Source organism: Salvelinus sp. IW2-2015, linkage group LG1, assembly GCF_002910315.2.
Source record: "Salvelinus sp. IW2-2015 linkage group LG1, ASM291031v2, whole genome shotgun sequence".
Lineage (NCBI taxonomy): Eukaryota > Metazoa > Chordata > Actinopteri > Salmoniformes > Salmonidae > Salvelinus > Salvelinus sp. IW2-2015.
Genome location: NC_036838.1, coordinates 13,905,913 through 13,920,325, shown reverse-complemented (window position 1 = coordinate 13,920,325; position 14,413 = coordinate 13,905,913). Strand labels below are relative to the sequence as shown.

The following is a 14,413-nucleotide window of genomic DNA, read 5'->3' as shown; positions in this document are numbered from 1 at the left end:
TAATGTGAATACTATAGTAGGGTACCCTCTACTTCCATTTTCGCAAGGTTAAACCGTGTAAATCATTACTATTATTTTGTAGTTTCGTTTTGTTAGGCGTAAATGCATGCAAATAATCTATGGTTTGTTCCTGGGCTGGCTGGTGAATTGCTTTGAAATGTCCAACGTGGCCATAAACTCATTCCCATATCATAGAACGGAAGATGCCTTATTATTCTTACTAGTATTATTGCTGCTGCTAAGAACCAGACGAGACACCCGGCATTTGTGAGATCACACGTGTAAATTTGTACCCAGCCCGCCTCCATTTTCTTGGAATTCCATAATGCGCATGGAGAGTAGATCCATCCGCGTCTCCAGACGGTATAGACCTTTCCATAAACACGTTTTGCGGTGTGTGTTTTGTCCCCGTATTTTCCGAGCAGATGCATACGTATTTATACGAAATAAACATTATAAAGGCAGTAGAATATTTAAAATGTAATGTTCCATATTGATTGTTACGTTTTGGCGCGATTTTGGGCTGTGGAAGGATACTGCTGTGCTGTGGTAGTATATAGTGAAATCTGTCTCGCCGCCACACCCACCCACAGATCGATCTGGTATAGTGCGTGAGGTATGGTAGCTAGATTAAAACGCAGTGGACCTTCAGTACTTTCAGATACAGCAGAATAATTACATTCGTTTATCTCCGTTTAAATTTCGTTGGAATTTAAAAACTCACGAAGCAAAGGCGCCGTCTTCCTTTTCTCATCCCTTGAAAGAATAAAGGTAAGAGTTTATATTTACAGGGTCAGAGTTTATTTCACATGGGTTTTTTCACGTGTTTTTTTTCACATGCCGGTAATTTAGCTGGATTTCTTTCGTAGTTTGTCTAACTAGCTCGCTATCAGACGTTTAAAACACTTATATTTCAAAAGAGATTACAGAATGCACGAAAGGGTAATTTATTATGCATGAGCGATTTTTAGCTTAAATTCTTTATTTTGGCAAACATTTTTAATGTGCAACTGTCGATGCATGTTAGGCTACTTTTTATATTTTTGTACATTTAGATTAATTAATCAAATGAAATGTCCAGGTTGAACGCCCATATATATGTAACGTTAGTTTAGTTTTGCCATAGTTATTCTCTGTTCTGCTAGCCTACTGCTTGTTTATAGTAACTGCACCACTTTAGCCCTTTAAAACGTCTACTGGTATTTTAGCCACGATTTACGATTGAGTTCCGCGGCGACAAGTGTGAGCGGGCTGGTTCGCCGTAGTTTTTCGGCACCCATCTGCGGTATTTAAATGTTAAATTAAACGTCAGCTATTCAACTAATTGTGGTAGAAGCATTCTAGTTGATTGATATACATGTATCTGTGTTATTTCTGAAATTTTATTGTTAAATACTACCCAATTTAAACATTTGTCCCCCAATCCCCTCTTGTCCATAAATTGTGCGTTCCTGTATTATAGCCAGCCTACTATGCTAAAAAAAAACATTTTATTCTGCTGAGCCATTTAATTTGTTCATATTCTTATCTTTAATACTTTTTTATTGTTGAATTATCGAGGAGGAAACGAAAAGCAGCATTTCGTTTGATGTGTATATCCCGTACATACGACTAATACAAAACCTGAAAATGTGGATCATAATGGGAGAGAAGATGTTGAACTTTCCTTGAGGAAAATGTTAATTTGGAGACTGAGCTCCCCAGCTGTTTAAATTATGTCATGGGGATAACATCTGGTTGATGACCACCCTCATTGGGGTGGGCAAGGATGTAAACATAAATAACATGTTGTGCTTGCAGTTGGAGTACTAAGAGCACCACTAAAAATTGAGAGCTCTCATCACACTTGCATAGTATTTTGCCCTTTTTGCGGTGGTGCGTTCTGAACTGCGTTCTACTGTTCTTTTTAACACGTTTTATCTTCCCTCTTCCCAGAGTCAGCCAAAATGCTACAGAGTTTCTCTCAGTCACAAGATTGGTTCTACTCGGAGCCTCTCTTATTTGATGATGAATTCTGCCAGAGCTTGATGAAGGACCTACAGTCGCTCCCCACGCCACCCCAGTCCCCTCCGATGAAGGCTGGACTCAATGCCAAACCACTTTCCAAGGAGGACCAGTTGAGCTACGTCTCTGATATACTCCTGGAGGATCAAGACCCACAAATAAATTGGAATTTTGACATTTTGTACGATGGCAATGCAACCGTGACAAAGGACCAACAGCCAGAGGAGTCCGACGACTGTTTGTGGCATTGCCTCGGTGATAAGTCTATGGAAGAGAAGTTATCGTCTGTGCTCTCCAGCAGCCCGCTGCTCTCGGACATGGACACAAGAATCTTTGAGGAAATTGCTGGCTCCACACTGGACTGCCACACCGCGGCACTCGCGTGCCAAGCTTTGGAGAATGAGGATTTACTATTGGACAGGCAGGACCGGCAGGAGCAAGGCAGCGAGTCAACCTCCGACTACGGCTCGGCGGGAGGCGAATTCTCAACTTATGGGAGCAGTGCTAGCGATACTGGTGAGTTGGTCCTCATTCTTGCCTGAGCTGTGCTTGTAAATGAAAAGGTTACACTAGCATGTGAGTTATTTGCTAGAATGTTAAGAGGAACTGTTATAAAGTGACTTTAGGCCATTTTACATAGGTAGTGACATCAGTTGTACTATAGAGTGGACGACCTCATGCATGCTTTTTAAACACCATAATTTCATAAGGGAATTTTAAATTAGGACCGTGTTTTTCTTGCACCGTTCAATGCTATTTCTCAAGAGCTTCTGCCAAAATTAACATAAGTTAGGCTATCTGTTGTGCAAGCTTGCAATACAAAATGATAAACAACGTAGAAGGAAAGTTGGCAACATTGTCCAGAAAGTCGCAGTTAAAAATGTGGTCGTCTAAAGCCAAGGCATCTGAATTGCAGTTGTTCAAATGTTATCGGAAATGACTGCTAACCCAATCTCTCCTGGATTCTCTTCTCCACAGAGGAGGAGATAGACGTAGTGACTGTGAAGAGGACTGCCAGCCCCTCCCAGTCGGCAGAGGAGAGCCGGCGGCAACGGCGTGCCATCAAGCGACAACACCTGGAGATCCAGTTGCAGCACAATTACGCTGCCCCCTGCCCCACATCACCCCTCCGCCCAGAGCTCTCGACCGCCTCAAACTCCCACCACAAGCGCTCCCGGGTCTCTGACTCGCACAGACACCACCACCACGGCTCGTCGGGCCGCTCATCCTCGTCCCGCCACTACCTCAGCAGTCACCACCAGCCCAGCTCCTCTAGGCAGTCGCCGGACGTGGAGGACGAGGAGGAGAGGAGGCATACCCACAATGTGATGGAGAGGCAGCGGCGCAACGAGCTGAAGAACTGCTTCCTGCGGCTCAGGGATAACGTACCCGAGCTGTCCAATAACGACAAGGCCTCCAAGGTGGTCATCCTGAAGAGGGCACGTGACAGCATCCGTGGCCTGGAGCTGGAGGGCCAGAGACTGAACGCCAAGCGAGACAAGCTCCGAGACGGGCAGGAGCAGCTCAAAGCTAAACTGGAGCAGCTCATGAGGTAATGGTGGGACCAAGGAGATGTAACACAAACAGGTGTAACACAAACATTTAGAAACATTTAAATAAACCTGTTGAGAAGACCTGTCTGGACTTCAGGCTTAACGCTGCGCACACTCTGCATGGTGGCATCCATCCCCTGCAGTGACTGTTCAAGAAGAAGTGAATGTTACTGAGACAGTTAAATTTGATTTAAAAAGTTTGGTTTGGAGCAATAGGCCCACGTTCAGCCCAGTAAAATAATTTTTGTCTTTTATTGTCCTAGCGATTTGCCAAAGTCATTGTTCATAAAGTAGACTACATGTAACAGTCTATTTTGTAGAGTAAGCTATTTTAAAGTGAGCAGCCATTTGTTACTGAAACATTGAACTTGAATACGGTCTCTTCCACATTCCCCCATATGTTATGAACATGGTTGTTCTCTTGCTGTGGATTTTGTATTTTGGGCTGGATCCAAAGTTTGAGTTCTAATAAGGGGTTGAATGTGATGTATTCCAATTATTGCCATTAATTGCAAAAAAATGTACTGTCTCATTTACCCAATTAGACTTCTTCTTTTACTCACAAACTTTAAAGCCCCGACCTGTTGGTAGGAATTTGGTGTGCCTTGAATGCCTTGAAACTCATTCTGTTGTCGACTCGTAACTGTACAATGTTTTATAAGTTTTGTTAAAAGCATATGATTTACTGTACCTACCTCGACCAGGTCTCAGACCTGACAATTTGTTTGGTTTCTCAGAAGCAACGATATAGAAATCTTTGTATATATTTTTGTTTATTATGTATCATAAATTATTTGTCATTTTTTTTCTTGGTTTATTTGCAAGTAAATAGTTCTGTTCATCAGCAGACTTTGTTTTTATAATGTAATAAAGAATGGACAAATCAGTTTATTCGTGTTATTATACAGACTGTGATACCTTGCATCGTGTCAAGGTGTATGTATATCGTTTGCTTCCAAGAAGACAGCTATTGAACAATCAGTGTACGGTACTTATGTAGGAGTTTATGGTATTTGGGTCAAGGTGCGTGGGTGAATGATTGACTGTTGTGAAGATTGCACAGTACCAGATTGAAATGGTACCGTAGCTATTTTCAAAGCCTTGTCAAAAGATAATCCCAATTTTATCTCAAGCTGGGGTGTGACTGATAACATAAGCAATAATTTTCCTGTCACGCTTTCAAATTATACACAAAGTTCAGTGTGCTTAGATGGAGAGACACTTTACCTTTCTTACATGAATACACCCAACCACCTGCCTAAGACCTAGATTCATTTGACCTCAGTTCTTCACTTTGACATTTACCGCATGACCGTCAGCATCACAATACTATCAGAAAGAAAACAAACTTATTTAACCAAAATTGTTTCCTTGCATGGGAACCCTGGCACCTGGCCACCTACAGAAGTTATTGTAACAGCAAATGAAAGCCCAACCCACCCACCCCATTCTCCAGATCTTGTACTAACCTGCCTGCCGCTATAGTTTACTTTGAGAATCTAGCTCTGGTTCTCATGGCACACACCAACGTTGCATAACTCTGAGAGAGAAGTAGTGAACACATCTGTCACGAATGGCACACAGCCCATCTGTGAACTATTACCTACAACAACCCGCAACTCGGAGGGTGCAGGGTGGGCTTTTTCTGTAATGTCTGGCCAAGAGTTACCCTACTGACCGATTATGATGCTTTTCCTGCCTGGCTGTGTCATAAGCACAATTGTCAGCTGTCTGTCTAGTGCCCTGGGGCTAGTCCATGATGTCATCATATCCACTCCTAGGTTGTGTTCATTAGGGCATACAAAGGAAAATGTTTTAAAACATTTTTGCAAAGAAGTCCAGGCTGTCCCTCCTTGTTTCAGTCCATTTTTTCCCCATGTTTGGTGATTAATAAACATTACCCTGCCTGCCAGGAGTCCGGTAGAGCTGGCTGAAGGCTCTTGATGCGTCCCTGGACAGTCGCTGACTGCCAGTGGTGATATGAGGTAGGCGTGCAGGTTTTGGTGACTTCGAATAAGTGTTGCTTCTCTAAGATTAATAGGGCAGAAGATAATTGTTGAGTTACATTACTGACAAAAAGTGCACTGCATGTGGACACCCCTTTAAATGAGTGGATTCGGCTATTTCAGCCACACCAGTTGCTGATGGGTGTTTAAAATCGAGCACATAGCCATGCAATCCATTGGCAGTAGAATGCCCGTACTGTGACTTTCAACATGGCACCATTATAGGATGCCACCTTTCCAACAAGTCAGTTCATCAAATTTCTGTCCTGCTAAAGATGCCCCAGTCAACTGTAAGCGCTGTTATTGTGAAATGGAAATGTCTAGGACAACTGCTCAGCCATTTTGGGGAAGGCCCTTTCCTGTTTCAGCATGACAATGCCCCCATGCACAAAGCAAGGTCCATACAGAACTTGTTTGTTGAGATCGGTGTGGAAGAACTTGACTGGCCTGCACCGAGCCATGACCTCAACCCCATCGAACACCATTGGGATGTATTCGAATTCCCACTGCCAGCCAGGCCTAATCGCCCAACAGTGCCCGACCTCACTAATGCTCTTGTGGCTGAATGGAAGCAAGTCCCCATATTGCTTCCAATGTTCAATCATCTAGTTGGACAGCCTTCCCAGAAGAGTGGAGGCTGTTATAGCAGCAAAGGGGGTACCAACTCCATATTAATGCCCATGATCTTGGAAAGAGATGTTCAACGACCAGGTGTCCACATACTTTTTGTTATGTAGTGTATCATACAGTCTTAGAAATAGCCAAGCCTTTCTTTGATCGAACAATATTCCTAACAAAAATCTGCATTTTATGCCTTGATAATAACATATGACACGTGTGCAGTGCTTAATTTTCACTTTTTGCAATGTAAAAATAAATAAACTTAAAAACAATCAAAGTTAATTAGCTAATTCTCCTGTCCCCACAAAAAAAAACGTAATGTAAAAAAGTAAATTTTCTAATATTCTAAGAGTTGATTTGGGTTGGGCCGGACTGGGTTTAGGGTTTGCGCAACACAGTAACTAACCAATGTTTGAGACCAACGCGTGGCTGTGTGAGAAGCGCGCCAGTATCTCTCACATAACTAGAATGAGATTCACTTTCTATGATCACTCTCCCTCTCTGCTCTGATAGACAAGAGCCTGCAACTCTCATCTCTCCAGCATTGCACTTCATCATTTATTTCCTTGTAGAATTATAGCTGTGCGAAGGGTTCTGAAGGAACTACAGGATCCCTGATTAATTGAAATACATTTGCCAAAGTTATAGAATTACTGCTGTCTGATCAGAAATAAATGAAATCATTCAGAATAGCCTACTACACTATGAGAAGGCCTATAATTTCACCACATAGGATCAATAGCTTCTTTTTTAAAATAGCCTAGCTGTAGATTGTAGCCCAATAACAAGGAATAGCCTACAGTCGGGAACGCGCTGCAAATCTGTCAGTGAAAAAACAGCATGAAGATAAAAAACAGGCCTTTCACAATATTTCAAATACAATCAAAGGAAAACACAGGTTGGAAAACAAATGGCTCCTACTGAAAAGAGAAGACTATGCTGTAGGGTACCAAAATACTTGATCAACCTCAAATATTGTTTTACAAAAGAGAGAGATAGGCTTTTGGCACAAGCACATCGGCCATCACTAGCAAGTGAGCTGTGTGTAACAGGTGTAAAATATACTTCATGTATTTCACCGAAAATCCCTCATATTTATTTGAATGTATTATTTTAAGGTTATTGTAAGATGTATTACATTACTTTCAAGAGGGAATTATTTTATTGTATTTCTTTTCTAAATTGTGTTAATGCTGTGATGTCATCAACGGGAGCCATGCTCTTACTCCTCAGTTTGTTCAGAGCGTGATGAGGAGAGGTAGGTGCTCCGGTCTGTAATATTCATATTTGTAAACATACTGAATTATAATTGGATGCATTTTACCGCCATATCATACTGTGCTATGATTGGTTAAGACCACCCAAATGGTGGTCTAATGGTAAGCTAATAAAGAGCTACGTGAAGAAATATCCTGTAGTACTGCATTTTATTATTTTGTACAAAGTGTGCAAAACAAGACACGGTCTTTTCAATGCACATGTTCACAAATTCACAAGAAAAGACAAGCAAAAGTTATATCGTCACGGATTTAGTGTTGCATTACTGTTTATAGGACTATATTAATGTGAATGGGGATAATGTTCGAGTGCAACTTTGCAAGGCTAGCTCAACTGTCGTTAGCTTTGTGGCGGGAGAGGGCTGAACTCTTTCAGGTTCAGACTTCGTGAGTTTTTACAATTATTTTCTCATGAGTTTTCTGCACTGTCTTTTGTCTTTTATCAGGCAAATATACTTGTATGGAGTCCAGACTGCAGCAGTAACTTTTGCCTTTTATTTGTATCCATTCCATGCAGGTATGTTGTGAAATGTAACGATTTTTTATTTTAATGTGCCTAGTTAGTTGTTAATTTTGTTACTTATCCGTGCATGTCAAAAATGGCGTTGTTGCTCCATTAGTAGGCTTCAGGTATAATTGTACAATAGTACACCCGAAGAAATATTTTGCACTTATTAGTAAATTATTAGTGTATTGGTGTACAACATTTATAAAATATAATGAGTCTTTTGAAAATATGTACATGTACAATGTATTTTTTGTTGATACTCTTACTACGAGTTTGCTCAGAGCATGATGAGGAGAGGCAAATATACTTGTTTGGAGTCCAGACTGCAGCAGTAACTTTTGCCTTGTATTTGTATCCATTCCATGCAGTCATTAAAAGAGAGACAACCGGCTGAATTGTGTCAGCAGAGCCTTATCTTCCACCTACACCTTACCAGAACACAACACAGAAAGGTACCAGTGAAGAACCGGTTACATGTGCATCATAATTTCCTCCTCATAGAGGTCGACCGATTATGATTTTTCAACGCCGATACCGATTATGATTATTGGAGGACAAAAAAAGCCGATACCGATTAATCGGCCGATTTAAAGATAACAAATTTGTAATAATGACAATTACAACAATACTGAATGAACACTTATTTTAACTTAATATAATACATCAATAAAATCAATTTAGCCTCAAATAAATAATGGACAACAAAGTGTTGGGGAAAAAGGTAAAAGTGATATGTGCCATGTAAGAAAGCTAACGTTTAAGTTCCTTGCTCAGAACATGAGACCATATGAAAGCTGGTGGTTCCTTTTAACATGAGTCTTCAATATTCTAGTTAAGAAGTTTTAGGCTGTAGTTATTATAGGAATTATAGGACTATTTCTCTCTATACGATTTGTATTTCATATACCTTTGACTATTGGATGTTCTTATAGGCACTTTAGTATTGCAGTGTAACAGTATAGCTTCCGTCCCTCTCCTCGCTCTACCTGGGCTTGAACCAGGAAACACATCGACAACAGCACCCTCGAAACAGCGTTACCCATGCAGAGCAAGGGGAACAACTACTCCAAGTCTCAGAGCGAGTGATGTTTGAAACGCTATTAGCTACGCAACCCGCTAACTAGCTAGCCATTTCACATTGGTTACACCAGCCTAATCTCGGGAGTTGATAGGCTTGAAGTTATAAACAGCGCAATGCTTGAAGCACGGCGACGAGCTGCTGGCAAAACGCACGAAAGTGCTGTTTGAATGAATGCTTACGAGCCTGCTGGTGTCTACCATCGCTCAGTCAGACTGCTCTATCAAATCATAGACTTAATTATAACATAATAACACACAAAACAAAACGTTTATTCTTTCAGTGAAATACGGAATCATTCCGTATTTTATCTAACGGGTGGCATCCATAAGTCTACATATTCCTGTTACATTGCACAACCTTCAATGTTATGTCATAATTACGTAAAATTCTGGCAAATTAGTTCGCAACGAGCCAGGCGGCCCAAACTGTTGCATATACCCTGACTCTGCGTGTAATGAAATCAAGAGAAGTGACACAATTTCACCTGGTTAATATTGCCTGCTAACCTGGATTTGTTTCAGCTAAATATGCAGGTTTAAAAATATATACTTCTGTTTATTGATTTTAAGAAAGGCATGAATGTTTATGGTTAGGTACAGTCGTGCAACGATTGTGCTTTTTTTGCAAATGCGCTTTTGTTAAATCATCCCCCGTTTGGCGAAGTTGACTGTCTTTGTTAGGAAGAAATGGTCTTCACACAGTTCGCAACGAGCCAGGCGGCCCAAACTTCTGCATATACCCTGACTCTGTTGCAAGAGAAGTGACCCAATTTTCCTAGTTAAAAGAAATTCATGTTAGCTGGCAATTAAATATGCAGGTTTAAAAAATATATAGTTATTTATTGATTTTAAGAAAGTCATTGATGATTATGGTTAGGTACACGTTGGAGCAACGACAGTCCTGTTTCGCGAATGCGCACCGCATCGATTATATGCAACATAGGACACGCTAGATAAACTAGTAATATCATCAATCATGTGTAGTTAACTAGTGATTATGATTGATTGATTGATTGTTTTTTATAGGATAAGTTTAATGGTAGCTAGCAACTTACTATGGCTTCTTACTGCATTCGTGTAACAGGCAGGCTCCTCGTGGAGTGCAATGGTGGCAGGTGGTTAGAGCGTTGGACTAGTTAACTGTAAGGTTGCAAGATTGAATCCCCGAGCTGACAAGGTAAAAATCTGTCGTTCTGCCCCTGAACAAGGCATTTAACCCACCGTTCCTAGGCCGTCATTGAAAATTCTTAACTGACTTGCCTAGTTAAATAAAGGTGTAAAAAAATATATATATTTTTTAAATCGGCCAAATCGGATTTCCGATTGATATGAAAACCTGAACTCGGCCCTAATTAATCGTCCATTCCGATTAATCGGTCGACCTCTAGTCTCCACACACTTAGGCCTAGGCTATTGATGGATTCAAAAGGCATTTTTATTGATCTCAGTTTGTCAGTGTCAAAGTAGCCTGCCATTTCGATCATTTGTGCGGTATTAAAAAAAATATTCTGCCAGTCATTTAAAATGACATCATGGAATTGCATGAAATGCGTTTATTAAAGGCCACATTTTCCCCAGAGCCTAGACAACTAAAATGGGGGGCAATGCAAATAGCCAATTTGTTAGCTGTTCAGGAATCTTATGGCTTGGAGGTAGAAGCTGTTTAGAAGCCTCTTGGACCTAGACTTGGCCTTCCGGTACTGCTTGCCGTGCGGTAGCAGAGAGAACAGTCTACGACTATGGTGGCTGGAGTCTTTGAAAATTTTAGGGCCTTCCTCTGACAACGACTGGTACAGAGGTCCTGGATGGTAGGAAGCTTGGCCCCAGTGATGTACTGGGCTGTACGCACTACCCTCTGTAGTGCCTTGCAGTTGGAGGCCGAGCTTTTGCCATACCAGGCGGTGATGCAACCCATCAGGATGCTCTTGATGGTGCAGCTGTAAAACCTTTTGAGGATCTGAGGACCCATGCCAAATCTCGAGGGGGAATAGGTTTTGTCGTGCCCTCTTCACGACTGTCTTGGTGTGCTTGGACCACGTTAGTTGGTGATGTGGACGCCAAGGAACTTGAAGCTCTCAACCTGCTCCACTACAGCCCATTGATGAAAATGGGGGCGTGCTCGGTCCACCTTTTCCTGTATTCCACAATCATCTCCTTTGTCTTGATCACGGTGAGGGAGAGGTTGTTGTCCTTGCACCACACGGTCAGGTTTCTGATCTCCTCCCTATAGGCTGTCTCATCATTATCGGTGATCAGGCCTAGCAGTGTTGTCATCAGCAAACTTAATGATGGTGTTGGAGTCGTGCCTGGCCATGCAGTCATGAGTGAACAGGGAGTACGGGATGGGACTGAGCACGCACCCCTGAGGGGCCTCCGTGTTGTTACCTACCCTTACCACCTGGGGTCGGCCCATCAGGAAGTGCAGGATCCAGTTGCAGAGGGAGGTGTTTAGTCCCAGGGTCCTTAGCTTAGTGATGAGTTTAGAGGGCACTATGGTGTTGAACGCTGAGCTGTAGTCAATGAGTAGCATTCTCACATAGGTGTTCCTTTTCTCCAGGTTGAAAAGGGCAATGTGGAGTGCAATAGAGATTGCATCATCTGTGGATCTGTTGGTGCGGTATACAAATTGGAGTGGGTCTAGGTTTTCTGGGATAATGGTGTTGATGTGAGTCATGACCAGCCTTTCAAAGCGTTTCATGGCTACAGACGTGAGTGCTTCGGGTCGGTAGTCATTTAGGCAGGTTACCTTAGTGTTCTTGGGCACAAGCACTATGGTGGTCTGCTTGAAACATGTTGGTATTAGAGACTAAGGCAGGGACAGGTTGAAATGTCAGTGAAGACACTTGCCAGTTGGTCAGCGCATGCTCGGAGTACACTTCCTGGTAATCCGTCTGGCCCAGTGGCCTTGTGAATGTTGACCTGTTTAAAGGTCTTACTCACGTCGGCTGCGGAGAGCATGATCACACAGTCGTCCGGAAAAGCTGATGCTCTCATGCATGTTTCAGTGTTACTTGCCTCGACGCGAGCATAGAAGTAATTTAGCTCGTCTGGTAGGCTCGTGTCACTGGGCAGTTCTCAGCTGTGCTTCCCTTTGTAGTCTGTAATAGTTTGCAAGCCCTGCCACATCCAACGAGCGTCGGAGCCGGTGTAGTACGATTCGATCTTAGTCCTGTATTGATGCTTTGCCTGTTTGATGGTTCGTCGGAGGGCATAGCGGGATTTCATATACGCTTACGGGTTAGAGTTCCGCTCCTTGAAGCGGCAGCTTCCCTTTAGCTCAGTGCGAATGTTGCCTGTAATCCATGGTTTCTGGTTGGGGTATGTACGTACAGTCACTGTGGGGACGATGTTCTTGATGCACTTATTGATAAAGCCAGTGACTGATGTGGTGTACTCCTCAATGCCATCGGAAGAATCCCGGAACATATTCCAGTATGTGCTAGCAAAACAGTCCTGTAGTTTAGCATCTGCTTCATCTGACCACTTTCTTATAGACTGAGTCACTGGTGCTTCCTGCTTTAATTTTTGGTTACAATGGGTTGGTTACAATGGATTGGATTGTGTCAAGGGCATTTCCATGTAAACATTTGGTGGCAAATGAAAGCTAAGAGTCTAGGATATATAGTGCATTACTAGAGAAAAACATTTGAATTTGTTTAACTATCAACCTTGTACCTTCGTTTGTTCCAGGTAAATCAATTGAATTCCCAATAACAACCTAATTTGTCCAGCTTTTACAGAGCACAAAGTTCATGCTAATGTACCTTTTGCCTCTGCCATCATTATCACAAGATTGCTCTCAAAAGACCAGTGGGTCTGAATGGGTCCTCAACCTCTGGCACCTTTTCACCCTCTCGCTTTCATCTTTTGTGTTTCAAGTCATTAGGCCGTGGATCTTATCAAGGGGTGTGGAGAGGGAAGACTACACAGTCTGCATCACTAAGTAGGATGCCTTCCTAAAATTGTGCTTCTGAAAATGTGGGATATTGTGTGTGTGGGCATTGGGGTGGGGGGTCAGGATGGATGGATGGATGGCATGGGATGTGATGTTCCTTAGGATGTTCTTTCAGATGCTAATGTTTTGTTGGTTTCAGGACTGATTCCTGTGCGATTGTCTGCAGACACAGAGGTGGGAAGTAGGGTGGAGGGGGAGGACACACTACAAGGTGTTGGTACACAACCATCCAGGAGCATTCAAGCACTCATTTTAGGAGTCAAACATTTGCCTTGTGTAGTATAGTTAGTGTGAATCGGAGGTGGTAAAAAAACTACGCGTGAACAACCACTCCACAGCGGAAAGCAGCTACTTTTCAATAATATTTTTACTGTTAACATTTAGCAAGCAAGCAGGAGTTTAGTTTCACAATTTACGCAGGGTATCAAACCAGGTATGCACAGTAAAACTGGTTAATGCAAGTCTCCCATCCCCAAACTTTAAGCACCCTAAGTGAGATCAAAAGCGTATCTTTGTACCCACTGGAAACTGGTTCAATCAATGTTTTTTCAATGTCATTTGTCAGTGTATTGTGACGTGGAATCTACGTGGAAAATACATTGGATTTAAAAAAAGTAATCGACATTGTTTTGACGGTTACATTTCAACCACAGGATTATGTCATCATGGTAACCAATTTTCAACAGACAAACCTTGTATAAAAGCTGTTGAATTTGTACCTTTGAAACAACGTCAGATCTTCAACGTTATCCACTATCAGGGAAAAAAACAGGCTGGGCAGCATCTCCTACTGGGGAGATGATCTGTCTACAGTTATCCATTTGGTCTCCCATCCAGGGTTTTAATTTTGATTGGGAGTCCAATAGCACGGTGCACAATTGGCCCAGTGTCGTCCGGGTTAGGGTTTGGCCGGGGTAGGCCGTCATTGTAAATCAGAATTTGTTCTTTTTTTTCTTTCTTTTTTTTCACCTTTATTTAACCAGGTAGGCTAGTTGAGAACAAGTTCTCATTTACAACTGCGACCTGGCCAAGATAAAGCAAAGCAGTGCGACACAAACAACAACACAGAGTTACACATGGAATAAACAAGCGTACAGTCAATAACACAATAGAAAAAAGAAAGTCTATATACAGTGTGTGCAAATGGCATGAGGAGGTAAGGCAATAAATAGGCCATAGTAGCGAAGTAATTACAATTTAGCAAATTTACACTGGAGTGATAGATGTGCAGATGATGATGTGCAAGTAGAAATACTGGTGTGCAAAAGAGCAGAAAAGTAAATAAAAACAATATGGGGATGAGGAAGGTAGATTGGATGGGCATTTTACAGATTGGCTATGTACGGCTGCGGCGATCGGTTAGCTGCTCAGATAGCTGATGTTTAAAGTTAGTGAGGGAGATATAAGTC

The 14,413-nt window shown here is 42.1% G+C and overlaps 1 protein-coding gene across 1 annotated transcript; it reads left to right on the top strand.

Annotated features, from left to right (window-relative positions):
• Nucleotides 1–483: 483 nt before the first annotated feature.
• On the top strand, nucleotides 484–4,130 carry mych (myelocytomatosis oncogene homolog). Its single transcript, XM_023983877.2, has 3 exons — nucleotides 484–771; nucleotides 1,936–2,520; nucleotides 2,983–4,130. The coding sequence occupies exons 2-3, from the start codon at nucleotides 1,947–1,949 to the stop codon at nucleotides 3,558–3,560; spliced, it is 1,152 nt and encodes a 383-aa protein (XP_023839645.1). The 5' UTR covers nucleotides 484–771; nucleotides 1,936–1,946; the 3' UTR covers nucleotides 3,561–4,130.
• Nucleotides 4,131–14,413: the final 10,283 nt, after the last annotated feature.